Below are 19735 nucleotides of genomic sequence, written 5' to 3'. Positions count from 1 at the left end.
AGAGCCACAGGGATGAGAACTGAGAACCTGCCGGTAAAATCTAGAACTCTCTCTGGTTAGCTGTGTGGAGGCTCAGTTTGTTCTGGAACATTTTGGGTGCGTCTCTAGAGTTTTCTGGTTTGTTCTTTGGTCCTCTATGTCATCTATGGACTCTATGGTCCTCAGCTTTAGGAACACAAGTTAGTCCCACAAGAGTGTTTAGTTCTCGGATTCCTCAGGTCAGTTCCACAGATCTCTGGAGGTTAGATTCCAGAGGTCTTTGGTTTTGTTTGTGACCGCTCAGTTCTAGAGCTTTGCGGTCAGTTCTCTGATCGGTTCTTTAACGGGTTGTTTCTAGAATTCTCTGGTCAGTTCTATGGCAGGTCATTTCAAGTACTCTCTGATCGGTTCTATGACAGGTTGTTTCAAGAGCTCTCTTGTTAGTTCTATGGTAGGACATTTCTAGAACTCTCTGGTCAGCCCTCTGACAGGTATTTTCCTTTTTTAGCCATCTGGGCAGTTTACGTCTGTAATTCAGTTTTACAAGGCTGACAGACTGATGGTAGTTTAACTCTAAAACCCCCTACGCTCTAAATTCTAACACGTTAACTCCGAGTACCATAACTACTTTTTGGAAATCCACTCTTTGTCTTTGTTTGAGTCGCCGATGAATCTCATGTAAATATATAAAGAAGCAGCTGAGAAAAACAAATGCCATTTGTGGACACAGGCTTTCTCTGCTCTTCTTCTATGGTATTATTTGATATCAATGAAAAATGTAGGGCCAAAACCTTCTGTGGAACTGAATAATGCCAAATCACCTTAACAGACAATTTTTTTTTACTGCTCTTCCCCGTCTTTTGACTTTACATCATAGTTTGATATATCCACATATTTCTTCTTGTATTATCACTTGGTGATCACTTGGTCCATCTCATTGTCAAAAGTTATACATACAACAAAAGACATTTGTCCACATAGCCACGCACTCTGATAGTTAATACAATTCTGCAACAGTAAATAGTTTTAAAATGAAGTTGGTGAGATGTATTTTTTTATTTTATTTTGTGGATCTGGCCCCAACATATTTTGGGTGGTCTGTTTCTGAGCCTCCTGAACACATCAAAGGCAAGGCGTTTCATTGGCTCAGAGGTCCGTTACCATGGTGAGGAAGATGCCGAACTCGGGGTCCATGTCGACCACGTCTCCGTCGGTGAAGACAAACTGTTTCTTCTTGTTCTTCTTGCACTGCAGGACGATGTAGATCTGCTGAGCGGCCACAGACAGCACCGGCAGCTCGATGCGGTTAAACTCGTCGAAACAGCCCCAGGCTCCAGACTGGGCCAGGCCTGCAGACACACACACACACACACACACACACACACACACACCACCACCACCACACTGATATCACTCCACTGTAAAAACTAGACCCCTGTATGTTAGACAGGAACTTTCTAACATCAGGACTGTGACATGACTGTCACTGTGAGGCGTGTATCCCTCAACCTTTGAACGTCAGAATGTCAGTTATAGCGCTGACCTGTCCACACACACACACACACACACACACACACACCTTTGTAGATGCGTCCCAGTCCTCTGTAGTCCATCTGGTCAGAGCAGTTGAAGACCACCACATACTTTCCAAGACAGCGACCCATGTCTTTAGTGGTCTCGGTCTTTCCTGGTAAAACACACACACACACACACACACACACACACACACACACACAAATATTTACTAAGGTCACTTTGGAGGACATTACATAGACTTACATTAATTTCCTGGAGACCCTAACCCCAACCATAAGCACGATATACATAACCTTAACCTAACCCTTTTCATAACCTAATCCTAATCGTAATTTAACCCTAACCATAACTTAATCTGAACCTTAACCCCAATTTTAACCTAATTATAACCTTAATCTAATCCAAACCTTAATCCTGACTTTAATCTAACCGTAACCTGATCCTAACCTTAACCACTGCACCAAAAACCTCTGTTTTCCAAATGGAGACACAGCTTTTATCCCCACTTGGTGGTGTGTGTCCCTGAAAGAAAAAAATTAAAACTATGACATGTATAATATATAATGTGTGTTTTAGTGTTTCTGATCCTTTAAAAAAATCACATTTCCTGCCTCCTGTTTGGAAAGACGGAGGAGGAAGCAGGAAACATTCAGGTGTCGCGGTGTGTGTTACCTGTTCCCGCCGGGCCGGCCGGAGCTCCGCCCATGCTCATGCCCAGAGCCTGAGCCAGCGTGATGTAACACCTGCACAGGTACAGAGGGAGCTCGTTAACCTGGCCAGCTGACGAGCACCACGACATCATTAAAGAGACATGCAGTCTTTATTTTCATTTATCTTTCTTTTGTCGTGTGGATGGTTTAGGCCAGTCGATTTTCAGTGTGAGGACCTGTCTGTCTCTCTGTCTGTCTACCTGTCAGTGAGCAGGATGATGACCTGTCTGTCTACCTGTCTGTCTACCTGTCTGTGAGCAGGGTGATGACCAGTCTGTCTACCTGTCTGTGAGCAGGGTGATAACCTGTCTGTCTGACTGTCTGTGAGCAGGGTGATAACCTGTCTGTCTACCTGTCTGTCTACCTGTCAGTGAGCAGGGTGATGACCTGTCTGTCTCTCTGTCTGTCTACCTGTCTGTCTACCTGTCAGTGAGCAGGGTGATGACCTGTCTGTCTACCTGTCTGTCTACCTGTTGGTGAGCGGGGTGATGACCTGTCTGTCTACCTGTCTGTCTACCTGTCTGTCTACCTGTCAGTGAGCAGGGTGATGACCTGTCTGTCTGTCTCTCTATCTACCTGTCGGTGAGCGGGGTGATGACCTGTCTGTCTACCTGTCTGTGAGCGGGGTGATGACCTGTCTGTCTACCTGTCGGTGAGTGGGGTGATGACCTGTCTGTCTACCTGTCAGTGATCAGGGTGATGACCTGTCTATCTACCTGTCTGTCTACCTGTCAGTGAGCAGGGTGATGATCTGTCTGTTTGTCTGTCTACCTGTATGTCTACCTGTCAGTGATCAGGATGATGACCTGTCTGTCGGTGACCGGGGTGATGACCTGTCTATCTACCTGTCTGTCTACCTGTCAGTGAGCAGGGTGATGACCTGTCTGTCTGTCTGTCTACCTGTATGTCTACATGTCAGTGAGCAGGGTGATGACCTGTCTATCTACCTGTCTGTCTACCTGTCAGTGAGCGGGGTGATGACCTGTCTGTCTACCTGTCGGTGAGCGGGGTGATGACCTGTCTGTCTACCTGTCTGTGAGCAGGGTGATGACCTGTCTGTCTGTCTACCTGTCTGTGAGCGGGGTGATGACCCGTCTGTCTACCTGTCTGTGTGCGGGGTGATGACCTGTCTGTCTACCTGTCGGTGACCGGGGTGATGACCTGTCTGTCTACCTGTCTGTGAGCGGGGTGATGACCTGTCTGTCTACCTGTCTGTGAGCGGGGTGATGACCTGTCTGTCTACCTGTCTGTGAGCGGGGTGATGACCTGTCTGTGTGTCTACCTGTCTGTGAGCGGGGTGATGACCCGTCTGTCTGTCTGTCTGTCTACCTGTCGGTGAGCGGGGTGATGACCTGTCTGTCTACCTGTCTGTGAGCGGGGTGATGACCCGTCTGTCTACCTGTCTGTGAGCGGGGTGATCACCTGTCTGTCTGTCTTCCTGTCTGTGAGCGGGGTGATGACCTGTCTGTCTACCTGTCGGTGAGCGGGGTGATGACCTGTCTGTCTACCTGTCTGTGAGCAGGGTGATGACCTGTCTGTCTGTCTACCTGTCTGTGAGCGGGGTGATGACCAGTCTGTCTGTGCAGCCCAGGTATTCGTTGCAGTAGCTGAACTCCACGTCTGTGATCTGGATGACACATTTGTCCGTTTCCTCCAGGAAGTAAAACCTCGACTGTTTCTGCCACTCGAAGTCCGACGCCGAGCGAACGTTCAGATGCACCTGAGCCACAGCAAACTTTATTCGTACACCTTTAAAAAAAAAACAAGGTACTCAGCAGACAGGTAGCACCCCCCCCTCCACCCACCAGCTCGTCGAAGATGTCCCTCTGGTGCACGTGGATGGTGATGAGCGTCTCGTACTTGGTCCTCTCGTTGCGGCTCAGCTCGCGGGTCGTCACGTCGATCAGCTCGTTCAGAAGGTCCAGGAACTTCTGATTGGTCGCCTGCATGATCTGCTGGCCAATCAGGGACAGAGGTGAGCAGAGTGAAGCAGGAGGTTAGAGTCACCTGCCGGAGGATGACGCAGCATCACCTCTGGCGAAATAACAAAACATTAACTGATAAAAACGGAGGTGATGAATATGCATGTGAGATTTTTTAGGCATTCATCATTTAAGGGACTTCTCCAGCGTTTTGGGCGAAATCCCCTTCATCCGACTTCCCCAGACTGAGACAAGATGTTGGACACCATGTCCACCTGTGTGCGTCCATTTGTTTTTATCAGTCAGTATTTGTGACTTCCTCTGTACGATGAGCTTAGACATGTATTTTTTGAAAAAATGAGATCGTTATTCAATGGTTTCTTTTACCTGGATGATTATAAAAAACTTGAATTGTGTTTCAGAATAGGAGTTTTTCATACAGCTAACTTTATTTGTAAAGCGTGGGAAAAGAGAAAAAATGTGCTGTACATTTGATTTGAATTTGGTAATATATACAGTATGCAGTCCATATGTGCAGGTATAAGTGTATGGATGTTTTTCTTTATTTTTGTTTATCTGTTGTTGTTTTGTTTATCTGGTTACTCACTATGCAATGCTGTTTGTCATGTTTAGTGTCTTATAAGCCCATGCAGGTTGGGCACCTTGAGTGCACGACACTTAAATAAAAATTCAATCAATCAATCAATCAATCAGATAAAATTGTGAGTGGAAATGTTTTATATAAAGCGTGTGCAAAATTTCCTTTATTTCTTATATACAAATACTAAATGAACAACTTAAACCTTAAAGCAAAAAATAAAAATGCAAGTGAAAAATAAAAAAATACATGAAATAAAATAATTCACTTCATTCTTATTGTTTGTATTTTTTTTAGATGACAATCTGCAATTTCCAATAAAAAAAAAAAAAAAAAAAACATCTTCAACAGGCCAAAGTAGCTTTTTTATGCAAAAAGGTAACGTTGGGAGGGTTAAATAAAATGTGTGTGTGTGTGTGTGTGTGCGGGTCCTGCCTTCCTGTCCGTCCTGCTGAGCCCCAGGGCCTCCTCTGCGTCTCGGGTCCAGATCATCTGGATGCCCAGCAGGCCCACCTGAGCGGGGAAGGCCGACTGGAACTCGAGCAGCTTCAGGCCCGGGTCGCTGAGGGCCAGGTGGGCCCGCCGGATGACGCCGTGGATCGTGTTTCGCACGCCGGCCAGCAGCTGGACAAGCCACGCCTCCACGTTCCCCTGAGGGCGTCCATGATGACAAAAAACACGACCTCAGTCACTGCCTTTAAAGCTCTGGTTTACATGGTTTAACGTTTAACCGACTGAAACTGACTCAGATTTAAATCAGGGATGGAAAGAAATTATTAACCTTCTGACAAGCCAATGAGTGGGCTTTTATTTTGAAATGTTCATTTTTGAACATCTTGAAGAGCAACATATTTTAACTGATTCTTCCTTGTCATGGTCCATATACAAAAATAAACTTTAAAATGCTCTTCTGTTTGTTGATTTTGATCTTGATTTTTCTTGATTTAGAAAAATAGAACCACTCTATATTATTTTTTTTTTAAATGTATAACTTATTGTCTATTTGTATTGATGAATTATGATTTTACGTTCTTTCTTCGTTTCTTTTTACATGATATTTTCAACTTAACCATTTAATACGTAGTTGTGATTTTTGTATTGTGTGTATCTCAACATTACTATATTTCTTGGGTGTGGTTTTCATATAAGCCTCTATAGGTTTCTAACAACACCTCACACTTATTTTTCTTGTTTTATGTTGTTGTATTTTTTTTTTTTATGTGATTCCCCGCCTTTCTCTTTGCATTTGTACATGTGTGAAACAAATAAATGAAATGAAATGAAATGAAATGCTATAGATCTTCACATTCTGCTGTTGTTATGAAAACTGACAGACCAATCTAAACGAAAGACAGAAACTGGAAAGTGTCTCTTATACATGTTGTGTGTGTGAGTGTGTGTGTGACTGTGTGAGTGTGTGTGTGTGTGTGTGTGTGTGTGTGTGTGTACCTGGGCCAGGACGGGCTGGCTCAGCTCCACAGTCTCTCCCTCCTGAGACTGGAAGCTGAGGATCTGGTCGTAGATTTTCTCGCTGAACACGACTCTGTTTACGTTATCGAACAGACTCAACAGATGAGCCTGAGAGAGAGAGAGAGAGAGAGAGTGAGAGAGAGAGAGAGAGAGAGAGGGAGATCATTTCTAGCACGTTATGATGATGATGATGTGAAAATAACACAGAGCTTGCCGGATCCATAATTCTAGATTTGGGCAAAAATTAAATGTCAATCCAGTCGTGTGTGTGTGTATGATAGCGTATGTGTATTACCTGTGTGTGTGTGTGTGTGTGTGTGTGTGTGTGTGTGTGTGTGTGTGTGTGTCACCTGTATGGTGTGGGAGTCGGAGGCCTGGCCCAGGATCTCCAGCAGGGCGGGGTCGGACACGAAGAAGAAACGAGGAAACACCAACCTCTTCTTCTCCAGATAACCAGACAGAGACTTCTGACAGAGCTCCAGCTGCTCCAGGAGGTGAGGGAGCAGCTGGAGGGGGAGGAGGAGGAGGAGGAAGAGGAAGAGGAGGAGGAGGAGGAGGAGGAGGAGGAGGAGGAAGAGGAAGAGGAGGAGGGAGAGAAGAAGGAGGAGGAGGAAGAGGAGGAAGAAGAGGAGGAGGAGGAAGAGGAGGAAGAGGAGGAGGAGGAGGAGGAGGAAGAGGAAGAGGAAGAGGAGGAGGAGGAGGAGGAGGAGGAGGAAGAGGAAGAGGAGGAGGGAGAGAAGGAGGAGGAGGAAGAGGAGGAAGAAGAGGAGGAGGAGGAAGAGGAAGAGGAGGAGGAGGAGGAGGAAGAGGAAGAGCAGGAGGAGGAAGAGGAAGAGGAGGAAGAGGAGGAACAGGAGGAAGAGGAGGAGGAAGAGCAGGAGGAGGAGGTTAAGTCAAAGCAAACATGGCACAAACAGAAAAAAGTGAAGAACATTTTCTCTTGAATATTAAACTACTTGTCTTTCGTTTCTGCTCTTTCTTTTTTTTTAAAGCAAGTCCTGCCCATCATCAGCCAATGTGATTAACCCTCTGTACGGCCTCCTTACAGGCTGATTAACCCTCTGTACGGCCTGCTTACAGCCTGATCAGCAGTCACACAGCCTCCTTACAGGCTGATCAGGGGTCTGTACGGTTTTCTAACACAAACATTCTCTACACATTCTGTGCACAAGGAGCCAAAGCGTATTGCGTGCGCTGCTCAGGGGCACGTGGGCACCTGGCTCAGCGTCTCGTCTCCCACACAGCACTGCACGACAGCAGGGACCTCGTGCGCTCGCTGCATGATCCTCTGCCACGACTTATCGATGTTCTGGAAGCGCTTGGCCTCCTGCACGCAGAAACACAGGGGTTCAGTTTAGGAGCCAAGGGTCATGATAAAATTTAAATATAAGAGATGATAATCCTATTTTTAAAGAGTGACACTTTGCTGAATCTGCTAAAACGTGACCGGTGACGAGGTTCTGCGTCTGTCTCCTGACCTGAGGCAGCTGCTTGGCGATGTCTCCTCCCACGAACACAGCCTCCAGGTAGATCCACAGGTTTTGAACCGACAACCACTTCTCGATGACCTCGGTGGTGTTGGAGAGCTTCTGGACCCACTGCTGGATGGCCGGCTTGAACGGAGCGTTGTACCTGCAGAAACCAGAGGATGCTCACCTGGGGGACGCCGTTGAACGCTCTTTCCCATTTAAATCAACGCGTCAGGATGGTCGGAGCGGCGGCCATTTTTATGTGCAATGTTGCCACGGTGCGTTAGCCATTTAAATACAACAAATGCTTTTCTCCTGCGCTAACGTCGCACTTAACACCGTGACAGTTTTTGTATGTTTTTGTATATTTGTATGTAATTTAGTCGTAGAGACGCGGTAAAAACACAAATGATTTTTTTCTACTCTATTCTGTTTACTATTTTCTTTAGGTCTGTCTTTCTACCCCTCTTTATTCTTACCTATTTCATTTCCTTTTGTTTGTCTCATGTTTGTGTTTTCCCTTTGTCTTTCTCACTTTCATGTTCTTGATCTTTCTTAATTGTCTTTAAGAATTGTATTTCTTTTTTCTTTCATTCTTAAATAATGATCTTTTAATTTTAAATTTCTCTTTCTACTCTTTTTCTGTTCTGCTTTCCTATTATTCCTCTTTCCTTATTCTTTTTTTTTTTTTAATTTTAGTTACTTCTCAATAGAGCAATACCTTGGTGTATATAAGGGGTGTATAGTTATACTTTCACATATTCTCAATTTGTTATTTCTGTATAATGCACTTTTTTTCTTTTCTTTTCTTTTTTCTTTTTTTTTTTTTTTTTTTTTTTTTTACAAATTTCTAATGCATATATTTTTCTATTTCTTATTTTCCTTTTAGATAGATAGATAGATTTACTTTATTGATCCCAAACTGGGAAATTCCCATGTTACAGTAGCATCAATAAAAAACATAAAATAAAATTAAGAAGTATATACAATAGAGACTAAATATACTAAATATATACAATAAAGACAATAAGAACTAAGTATATACAATAAACTAACCTAAGAATATTTTCTATTTCTTATAATTTCATTTATACATTTTTTTTTCTCTCCAGAATTTGAGCAACTGCAATTGACTCAATTCTCCCCGGTGATCAATACACTATTTCTGTTTCTTGCACTCTTTTCCCAGCCTTTATTCTTTCTTTCATTCTTTCTTTCTTTCTTTCTTTCTTTCTTTCTTTCTTTCCTTCTTTCTTCCTTCCTTCCTTCATTTCTGTTCTACCTGTTGCTCATCAGCGAGGCCAGCACCATCAGACTGTCCTCCATCATGGAGATCTTCTCGGCCGTGTCGCCTCCTTTCAGCAGCAGTTCCCCTCTCGACCTGAAGGGGGCGAAGCTGAGCGTGTGGCTGCTCCACTCTGCCACCACGTCCTTCAGCTTGGCCTCGATGTCCCGCTCCTTCACTGCACTGATGCACACATCCTGCACCAACACACACACACACACACACACACACACACATCATCAACACATTGCAATGCCTTCACAGGGCTTTGCTGACAGAGCCTGAGACCTGAATGCTGCGTTTTAAACCCCGCAGGCTGTTTTCAGGCTGTTTTCAGGCTGTTTTCAGGCTGTTTTCAGGGCAGAAGCAGCAGAAGCACCTCCGTCCTCGGGGGAAATACCTCGATGTCCTCTTTGTGTTTCAGCAGCGGAGCCTCCATGATGCTCCTGAGCGAAAAACTTTCTGACTCCACCTGGAAAGTGTGGCCGGTCAGCTCGCTGAGACGAGTCCAGTGTCTGAGCAGCATCGCCTGAGGGAGGAGAGAGGAGACAAGGAGAGGAGACAAGGAGAGGAGACAAGGAGAGGAGACAAGGAGAGAGGACAAGGAGAGGAGACAAGGAGAGGAGACAAGGAGAGAGGACAAGGAGAGGAAACAAGGCGAGAGGACAAGGAGAGGAGACAAGGAGAGAGGACAAGGAGAGGAGACAAGGATAGGAGACAAGGAGAGGAGACAAGGAAAGGAGACAAGGAGAGAGGACAAGGAGAGGAGACAAGGAGAGAGGACAAGGAGAGGAAACAAGGCGAGGAGGACAAGGAGAGGAGACAAGGAGAGAGGACAAGGAGAGGAGACAAGGATAGGAGACAAGGAGAGGAAACAAGGAGAGAGAAGACAAGGAGAGGAGACAAGGAGAAGAGACAAGGAGAGGAGACAAGGAGAGGAAACAAGGAGAGAGAAGACAAGGAGAGGAGACAAGAGGAGAAGAGGAAACAAGGAGAGTAGAGACAAGGAGAGGAGACAAGGAGAAGAGACAAGGAGAGGAGACAAGGAGAGGAGACAAGGAGAGGAGACAAGGAGAGAGAACAAGGAGAGGAGACAAGGAGAAGAGACAAGAGGAGGAGAGGAAACAAGGAGAGTAGAGACAAGGAGAGGAGACAAGGAGAGGAGACAGGGAGAAGAGACAAGGAGAGAGGACACAAGGAGAGGAGACAAGGAGAGGAGACAAGGAGAGAGGACAAGGAGAGGAAACAAGGAGAGAGGACACAAGGAGAGGAGACAAGGAGAAGAGACAAAAGGAGAGGAGACAAGGAGAGGAGACAAGGAGAGGAGACAGGGAGAAGAGACAAGGAGAGAGGACAAGGAGAGGAGACAAGGAGAGGAGACATGGAGAGGAGACAGGGAGAAGAGACAAGGAGAGAGGACAAGGAGAGGAGACAAGGAGAGGAGACAAGGAGAAGAGACAAGGAGAGAGGACAAGGAGAGGAGACAAGGAGAAGAGACAAGAGGAGGAGAGGAAACAAGGAGAGTAGAGACAAGGAGAGGAGACAAGGAGAGGAGACAAGGAGAGGAAACAAGGAGAGAGGAGACAAGGAGAGGAGACAAGAGGAGAAGAGGAAACAAGGAGAGTAGAGACAAGGAGAGGAGACAGGGAGAAGAGACAAGGAGAGAGGACACAAGGAGAGGAGACAAGGAGAGAGGACAAGGAGAGGAAACAAGGAGAGAGGACAAGGAGAGGAGACAAGGAGAGAGGACAAGGAGAGGAGACAAGGAGAGAGAACAAGGAGAGGAGACAAGGAGAGAGCACACAAGGAGAGTAGAGACAAGGAGAAGAGACAAGGAGAGGAAACAAGGAGAGGAAAGGACACACAGAGAGGAGACAAGGAGAGGAAACAAGGAGAGGAAAGGACACACGGAGAGGAGACAAGGAGAGGAAACAAGGAGAGGAAACAAGAGGAGGAAAGGACAAAAGGAGAGTAGAGACAAGGAGAGGGAACAAGGAGAGGAAACAAGAGGAAAGGAAACAAGGAGAGTAGAGACAAGGAGAGGAAACAAGGAGAGGAAAGGAAACAAGGAGAGGAAACAAGGAGAGGAAACAGGGAGAGGAGACAAGAGGAGGAAACAAGGAGAGGAAACAAGGAGAGGAAACAAGAGGAAAGGAAACAAGGAGAGAAGAGACAAGGAGAGGAAACAAGGAGAGAAGACAAGAGGAGGAAACAAGGAGAGGAAACAAGGAGAGGAGACAAGAGGAGGAAACAAGGAGAGGAGACAAGAGGAGGAAACAAGGAGAGGAAACAAGGAGAGGAGACAAGGAGAGGAAAGGACACAAGGAGAGTAGAGACAAGGAGAGGAAACAAGGAGAGGAAACAAGGAGAGGAAAGGACACAAGGAGAGTAGAGACAAGGAGAGGAAAAAAGGAGAGGAAACAAGGAGAGGAAACAAGGAGAGGAAACAAGGAGAGGAAAGGACACAAGGAGAAGAGACAAGGAGAGGAGACAAGGGGAGGAAACAAGAGGAGGAAAAAGGAGAGGAAAGGTGACAAGGTGAACAGAGAATTTGTAAAGTGCCTTGAGAAATCTTTGGTTGTGATTTAATGCTACACACACATGAAAGGGAAATGAACTGAACTGTGAGGTGCTGGTTCATGAATAAGATTCATAAACGTCTTGAAATGAGATCAACCAGAAAAAACACCAAAGCATCAAATCTGAAGGAGTGAGCCTCTGATCAGTGTGTGTGATCACGGTGTGTGTGATCAGTGTGTGTGTGATCAGTGTGTGTGTGATCACGGTGTGTGTGTGTGATCACGGTGTGTGTGTGTGATCACGGTGTGTGTGTGATCACGGTGTGTGTGTGGCACCTTGCTGGCCATCATGTGCAGCAGAGGGCACGTCTCACTGAAGTCATCGATGCTTTTCTTCAGATCTCTGAAGGCCTGCCACTCCTTCAGCGCCTTGGGAAGCTTCCGGATCCTGGAGGGAGAGAGAGAGAGAGAGAGAGAGAGAGAGAGAGAGAGAGAGAGAGACAGAGAAACAGAGAGACAGAGAGAGAGAGAGAGAGAGAGAGAGAGAGAGAGAGAGAGTTTCACATTTGGTCCCATTATTTGGTAAATCACCAAACTCTCATCTTATATGACGGTGTATTAGGATCACTGTAGGAAGAAAAAAAATTACAGAGGGGCCTGGGGATTAAGAAAAAAAATCTGAGATTAGAGTTGTAAAATTTTTGAGAAAAAAACATGGATATTCTCTGAGATTAAAGTGGCAAATTTATGAGAAAAAAAAAGGTTAAAACGGGTTAAAATGTGAGGGTTTCCCAGGCGACAGTGACGGGGTTTCTCCAGCAGAAATCTGCCTGCACTAACGGCTTTCTTCTTTGTAACCCGATTATGGAAACATGCTTTCTGTTTCCATGGCAACTCACGGATGAGAGAGTAATCTGATTACTGACGTGACGTGAGTCCAGGTCTGATCGTGTTTGCAGTCAGGACAGACACGCCTTCACACCTCTGTTCTTTTCACCCCTCCTGCAAAAGTTTGGCATTGATCTCGTTCTCTCTCCCACCATCCTAGCTTTGTCTCCCTCCTCCTCCTCCTCCTCCTCCTCCTCCTCCTCCTCTCTACCTGCTCTGGAAGTCCTGCAGCTCGGCGTTGACCTTCTCGATGTCGAGGTCGGCCCACAGGAGGTCGTAGTAGCCGGCCACGCTGTCGATGACGGAGCTGTACAGGCCGTAGAGTTTGGAGAGCAGCGACAGCTCCCGCCTGATCCTCTGGAGGTCCGGATACTCTGCAGCGAGGACACAGGAGACACACGCCGCGTTTAGGAGGCAGGGAAGGAGGCAAGGAAGGAAGGGCACGGGGGAATGCCATCCTGAGGAGCACAGGTTAGCAAACTCTTTCAGATCACTCCTTAAAAAGTATGTTTTCAGAAGGCTTTTTAAAGTAATTTGTTGTTTCTTATTCATCTTTTATGATTTTTTTTGCTATTTTTTTTGCACAGCTCGGTCTAATTTTTACTGGATTTATTGCACGCTTTGTTTTATCAGGTCCTATCTGTCTAACTATCTATCTGTTATTTAGTATTTAGGACACAGTTCTTTTGTGATGAAATGTTTGTATATTTAAAGTGACCAAAATGAGGACAAGTTAAAAAAAGTTCATCTGCTGTAAAACACAGATAAATGCTGTGAGGTCCTGCAGACACCAGCAGACAGGCTTCACCTCACCATTAGACAGGAAGTAGTTCTATAAACCACCCTGCAGTTCAGGGGCTTTTAAACTTTTTCCTGTTTGAGACCCCAAAGTTGATTTTCAATAAGCACTCTAATTTCCCATTTGAAGTTCGATTCTATATTTTCTATATTTTCATAGATTAATAATATAATATTGATGATAATTGATAATTATTTAAGTATAATACAATATATATGTAATATGTAGGAACTCAAGGGGTAGGATCCTGTAAGTTTTTAACTTCTTCCTACTCCCTTTTGAACATGTGCTGGCCAGCTAGGAAATAGCATTGAATTTATTTATTTTGTACTTTTCTTCTGTCGCCCTGTTGTTGCATTGTCTGTTGTCCTTATACAACATGTTCAAAATAAATAAATAAATAAATAAATAAATAAATAAGTTCTTTTGCACAAAAAGGACCCCAAAATCTAGATATTTTCTACTTCTGCTCCTAATTGAAGTGTTTTATTGTGATTGGTGAGATTAAGCCAGAAAGAAGAAAATGTTCATGACTCCTCGTGCATTTTCTGCTTTGTAACAGTTTCTAGTGAAATTAAATTGCGCCTCATTTTGCTGAGGGCCCCCAGCAGGCCCCCCTCTGCACCCCCCACCCCCCGGGTGACCCCGGCCCCCCTGCTGAAAGGCCCTGTTCTGCACCGTGGACCGGCAGCCCGAACAGCTCCTCTCCTCCGCTGTATGTGATGTATTTCCTCCACAGCTGATCGAAATCTGCCTGGAAACTCTGCAGCCGCTCACTGGCTTCAGCTGGAGCCACGCCCTCCACACCTGGACCCCTGCACACACACACACACACACACACACACACACACACACAGAGACATCACTCTGCTTATAAGATAAGATAAAAGAGATAAGATATTCCTTTATTAGTCCCACGGTGGGGAAATTTTATGCACCCTGTGACAAGGAATGTGGAGGTGTTGTTTTGTTTTAAGGGTTTTGTGTGTGTGTGTGTGTGTGTGTGTGTGTGTGTGTGTGTGTGTGTGTGTGTGTACCTCTGGTCGTAGGCGGTGCAGAAGCTGTGCACGGCGGTCTGGAAGCTCTGCACCCCAGACAGCAGATCTGCCTTCATGCTGGGCTGAAGCCTCACCAGAGTGTCCTGGTTCTGCAGCACCTGGACACACACACACACACACACACACACACACACACAAACACACACACACACACACATTTTATTTAACCCTCCCAACAAAGTTACCTTTATGCATAAAAAAAGCTACTTTGGCCCATTGAAGATGTTTTTTTTTTTTTTTTTTTTTTGCAGACTGTCATCTAAAAAATACAAACAATAAGAATGAAGAGAATTATTTTATTTAATGTATTTTAGTTAGTATTTCTCTATAAGAAATAAAGGAAATTTTGCTCACGGTTTATATAAAACATTTTCATCCTCAGGTGTTAGGGAGTTAAAGGGGAATGCTACCCATTTTAAAAATTCAGTGACAGTCTGCATTAAGTCCTGCAGTCGTTATTCATTAATACTACATTCATTATTATTTCTTTATTTTCCATTTTCCTCCATACTTCCCTCACTGTCTCTCCATTCCTCCCATGTTTTTCCTGTAAGTATTTTCACTATTATTGCTATTTAAACTACTTCTATTACTACTACTGCAAGACTTATTACACCTACCACTACTCCTACTACTACAACTACTGCAAATAGTAATGATTCCAGTACTGCTATTACTGCTACTAGTACTGATGCTGCTGGTACTTCAACTACTTATTATTATGATTATTATTATTGATTTATAGACTGAATTATTATTTATTTATTATTATTTTCAGTCAGTATACTATCACTTCAGCTACTGCCATACTAATAAAACTGCTGCCACCTACTTATTTCTACAGGACATAACCAAATAAATTGCTTTACCTCCAAATATTAAAACTTTACAAAGTCAAATTCTAATGAATTCAACTTTATCTTTTCAAAGTGAATCACACAGTAATAAAATAAAAATAAATAAAAACAATAAAATGTATGCCAGAGTAAAAATTACAACAATATAAAATTATGTACTATAAAATATTAATAACAAATATATGAAGTCAATAAAATAAAATTAAATCAATATAAAAAAAAAAAAAGGGTAAAAATAAATATGAAAAAAATAAAAAAATTAGCCAGCTCTTTTAGAGCTTTATAAGTAAATGAGTAGTAAAAGTGAAAAAAAAAAAAAGTTTAAAATCAGTTCCAACAGCTACAGGGTCTTCAGCGGCGAGGTGATGTGATCTTGAATCAGTCTGGTGTTTTAGACTCTAAAAGGCTGGAAATAAATGCTTGGATGAGGATTTAAGCATCTTTCTGACTTAAAAAAAAATAATAATAAAAAAAAAAAAAAAAAAAAAAAGGTCTGACTCTGGCGATATTCCTAAGATGAAAGAAGGACCGCGTCAAAATGAGACTTGATATCTGACTCGGAGTCTAAAATCACGCCCCATCCCTCCTCCTCCTCCTCCTCCTCCTCCTCCTCCCCCCTCCTCCCCCTCCTCCCCCCTCACCAGGGCGTTGAGGTTTTTCCAGGCGTACGTCAGGCCGTCCACCCGCTCGGCGTTCCCGTTGCTGAAGAGCAGCTCGTGTTTGTTGAGCAGAGCGAAGGATTCCTCCACCGGGCCGATGGCAGTGTCGATACGAACCTCCTCCTCCCGAACCTCAAACCAGAGAGAGGAGCACAGGGAGATTTGAGATTGGCTGGATGAAGAGAAAGTGGTGATGAACTAACTGGAGAGAACTCATTGATAAACAAAACTATGAAATCAGACGACAGACAGGCGTTCAAACGGCGGCGGACCTCTCTGAGCGCCGCCATGGTGCCGCGCACGTCCTCCAGGTCTGTGATTGGACGCTGCAGCCGCTTCGTCAGCCCGTCCACGAATGAGAAGACTTCGTCCATGTCGGCAGAGGCGCGGCGGTGGAGCGCGGCGCCGAACGCCCGTTTCCACAGCCGGCACTCCTGTGTGAGCGACAGCTTGAGCTGGTCCATGTCCAGCAGGACGGGGCCGACCGCACAGGAGGCGGGAAGCTCCTCGATCTGCACCTGCAGCCTCTGCAGCACACCGCACGGCATCATGGGTAAAGAGCCAGGGTCAGGTTTTGTATATGCACCAATACTCACTGCAAATCAAAATCTATTTTCTAGTAAAAATTCTCATGTCAAACAGACTAGTGGTTGCTATGGTGTTATTGTGTGGTTACTAGGTGGTTATTACTGATTACTATGGTGTTACTAGTAGTTGATAGGGGGTTATTATGTGGTTGCTAGGTGATTACTAGTGTTTGCTGTGGTGTCAATAGTGGTTACTACGTTGTTACTGTCATTGCTAGGTGATTACTTTTGGTCGCTGAGTGATTGTTAGTGGTTGCTACAGTGTTACTAGTAGGTGATAAGGTGTTATTCTGAGGTTGCTAGGCGATTACTAGTGATTCCTGGGTGATTACTAGTGGCTGCTAGGGTGTTACAAGTGGTTTACAGGGTGTTACTATGTGGTTGCTAGGTGATTACTAATAGTTGTTGAGAGATGGTGTTAAGAGATGGTTGATAGATTAACAGTAATTGTCACTTTTGGTTGTGACAGTGTTACTACTTGGTTGTTAGGGTGTTACTATGTGGTTGCTAGATGATTAGTAGTGGTTGCTAGAGTGTTTCTATGTGATCACAAGGTGATCCCTATTTCACAGTTGCTAGGGTGTTACTACATGGTTGCTAGAGTGTTACTATGTGGTTGTGAGGGTGTAAATACATTGTTGTTAGCTGAACACTAGTGTTTGCTAGGGTGATACTTCATTGTTGCTGGGTGATTACTAGTGGTTGGTAGATGATTACTTCTGATTGCTCAGACATTATGTGGCTTCCAAATGATCACTAGCGGTACTATGCTGATGATTATTCATGATTACCTGTGTTTGTTGGGTATTTCTAGGTGGTTGCTTGGTGATTACTGTTGGCTTCAACTTTCAGTCACAAACAATATTTCCATGTGGTTGTGAGGTGATTACAGTTAGCTATTCAGGAGCTATTAGGTGGCTGCTGCATGATCACCAGTTGTTTAGTAAGTAGTCACTACATGGTTACTACTGGTGGTTGCTATTGTGTAACTAGACGGTTGCTAGGTGATTACTAGCAGTTGCTAAGTTGCTATGGTGTTTCTATGTGGTTGCTGGATCATTACTAATGGTTACTGGGGAGACAATACATGTCATTATACTATTTGTAGTGGTTGCTGAGGTGATGACAGGGAGAACTAGGTTGTTACGAAGTATAAAATGATGATGTAATAAATGACAGCAGTAGAACAAATCGGTGAAGTGACAAGCTGCCCTCCTGTGGTTTATGAAAACTGTGGTGGATGAGCGTTTTCTTACTGAGTAGGAAGAGATCTGCGAGCTGAACTCGGTCAGGGATGGATCACACTGCAGGAAGGCCTTCACCTGCTCCTCTGGGTCCTACACACACAGCACTGTTACATCGTCTTTCAATCACTGTTTCAAATCACTTTACAGCAGCACACACACACACACACACACACACACCTGGTTCCACAGTGTGGAGAAGTGAGTGAGTTCACTCAGAGTGTCAGCAGCCTGGGATCTGAGGGACGACACTATGGAGCCCAGCTGGTTCACCAGTCTGCTCAGAACACACACAACAACAGAACTGAACCACGACACAGCAGCTTTATCACCGTTACACCAGTACACTATATGTCAGAATGACGTTCATGAACCTGATCACTGATCTGCCCCCCAACATGCACACAAACACAAACACCACCCTCACAAAGCAGAAAATTCAGAAGATGGAAAAACAGTGAAATCTGCATTTTTCTGACTTACGTTGATGTTCACACCGATGATAGAATACATAATGCTAACAGTTAGCAAGCTTACTGTTTGCCTTGTTCCCTCAGGTCTATGAGATGATAGAAACATTCTTAACTGTTAGAATCTGATCTTATGGAACAGGAAGTTCATGGTCATTTTTACAAGGGCTTTATGAATCGCTAGCACCCTCTACAAATAACATTTATGAATAGAGGGTATGTTGACACATTACTGGGTACGGATGGTGTTTGAATATGTTTCACAGATAGACAGCTGTACAGATAGCACCTTTTCAATACCAGTAAACATCTTTAAATATGGACCAATACCCAGAAATGGTCAGATTCTTTACTTTGACTGTCTAGACCTGGACCATCAGTTTGGGGTCACTGCACAGAATAACCGATAGAAAATCCTTCAGTATGAGTATCATTACAGGTGCGTCCCTGCTCAGCGCTCATTAACAAGAACACAGCTGACTGTCAGACACGCGGCACTGACTTGGAGACGTCCTTGTGCTCGGCCAGCTGTCTGTCCAGAGGCCTCAGCACCGGCTGCTTGACCGGACTGTCGTCTCCGGCGTCCCGAGCCGCCGCCTGCTCCACCTGGGTCACGCAGAGAGAAAGCAGGGCTGGGATGTGATTGGTTGGCTTGCTAACGAGCCATCAGGACGAACAAGGATGGACGAGTAAAGGTTTTCGAACTGACAGCTTTCAAACTTTTATTTAGAAAAATGTTACTCCTTTGATGGTGACTGTAACTGCTGTTCTCCATATTACTGCACTGTCTCTTAAATAAAAAAATATGGGCCCAGTCCTTTTCCCAGTTGAGTTACTATAAGAATATTACAGAGATATTACAGGAATATTACAGGTGACAGTGGGGATCTTCCAGTACCTGAAGCTGTTTGTGCTGCAGGTGAGAGAACGTCCACAGGGGAATGTCTTTAGCCATGGACAACACCACGTTTACCACCCTGTTGACTGTGCTCTGAAACACACACACACACACACACACACACACACACACACACACACAAACACGATATATACACTCTGAAACACACACACAATATGATACACTATGCTTGCAGCAAAATGCAGTCAAAACCGATTTTTTAAAATAAAATGTTGAATAGAAAAATACAGTCGGCACAAAAACAACCAATCAAATCAAGTCAAATTAAATTTCACTGATTTTTTTTTTAAAAAATGACAGAGCAAAGAAATGTAGACATAAAAATGACTAAATTAAAAACACGGGACAATAGAATAAAACTAAAAACTATTTTAAAAAAAATATATATATAATATATAATAAAATTAAATTTAAAAAATGCAGTAAAACAAACACAAAATAAAAATGCAGTAAAATAAATATAATACAGTAAGATAAAGTAAAATAAAATGCAATGGTGAGGACTGACTTCTGTAAAATGAGCATGACACCATAACATGCCACAGTAGAAAACAGCCTGCAGAGCAGAACACAGGAGAACAGGATGGAAGCGAACAGAACCTGGATGTCGTCCAGGCTGGGAGTGAGCACGATGCTGGGGATGGCCAGCTGCAGGGAGGCCGTGAAGAGGGGAGGAGCTCCTGCAGAGGGGGAGGAGGAGGAGGAGGAGGAGGAAGAGGAGGAGGAAGGCTGGTATTTGGAGGTGGAGACGTGCAGCCTCTTCCTC

The 19735-nt window shown here is 44.4% G+C and overlaps 1 protein-coding gene across 1 annotated transcript in view; it reads right to left on the bottom strand.

Moving 5' to 3' along the window:
- dnah5l (dynein, axonemal, heavy chain 5 like) overlaps positions 1-19735 on the bottom strand; it is an 80860-nt gene that overhangs the window by 39770 nt on the left and 21355 nt on the right. The window contains exons 21-42 of the mRNA XM_030079898.1: positions 19570-19649; positions 18553-18656; positions 17761-17857; positions 17593-17673; positions 16022-16276; positions 15732-15881; positions 14213-14331; positions 13854-13990; positions 12588-12750; positions 11825-11936; positions 9370-9498; positions 8967-9166; positions 7694-7847; positions 7432-7542; positions 6566-6721; positions 6195-6323; positions 5181-5396; positions 4031-4177; positions 3773-3945; positions 2188-2258; positions 1559-1666; positions 1141-1328 (exon numbers count right to left, since the gene is read on the bottom strand). Of these exons, the coding sequence (XP_029935758.1) occupies positions 1141-1328; positions 1559-1666; positions 2188-2258; positions 3773-3945; positions 4031-4177; positions 5181-5396; positions 6195-6323; positions 6566-6721; positions 7432-7542; positions 7694-7847; positions 8967-9166; positions 9370-9498; positions 11825-11936; positions 12588-12750; positions 13854-13990; positions 14213-14331; positions 15732-15881; positions 16022-16276; positions 17593-17673; positions 17761-17857; positions 18553-18656; positions 19570-19649 (3080 nt within the window). The remainder of the gene's footprint in view (positions 1-1140; positions 1329-1558; positions 1667-2187; positions 2259-3772; positions 3946-4030; positions 4178-5180; positions 5397-6194; positions 6324-6565; positions 6722-7431; positions 7543-7693; positions 7848-8966; positions 9167-9369; positions 9499-11824; positions 11937-12587; positions 12751-13853; positions 13991-14212; positions 14332-15731; positions 15882-16021; positions 16277-17592; positions 17674-17760; positions 17858-18552; positions 18657-19569; positions 19650-19735) is intronic.

This window comes from Myripristis murdjan, chromosome 20 (genome assembly GCF_902150065.1).
Source record: "Myripristis murdjan chromosome 20, fMyrMur1.1, whole genome shotgun sequence".
Classification (NCBI taxonomy): domain Eukaryota; kingdom Metazoa; phylum Chordata; class Actinopteri; order Holocentriformes; family Holocentridae; genus Myripristis; species Myripristis murdjan.
This window is presented reverse-complemented; position numbering and strand designations above follow the sequence as displayed.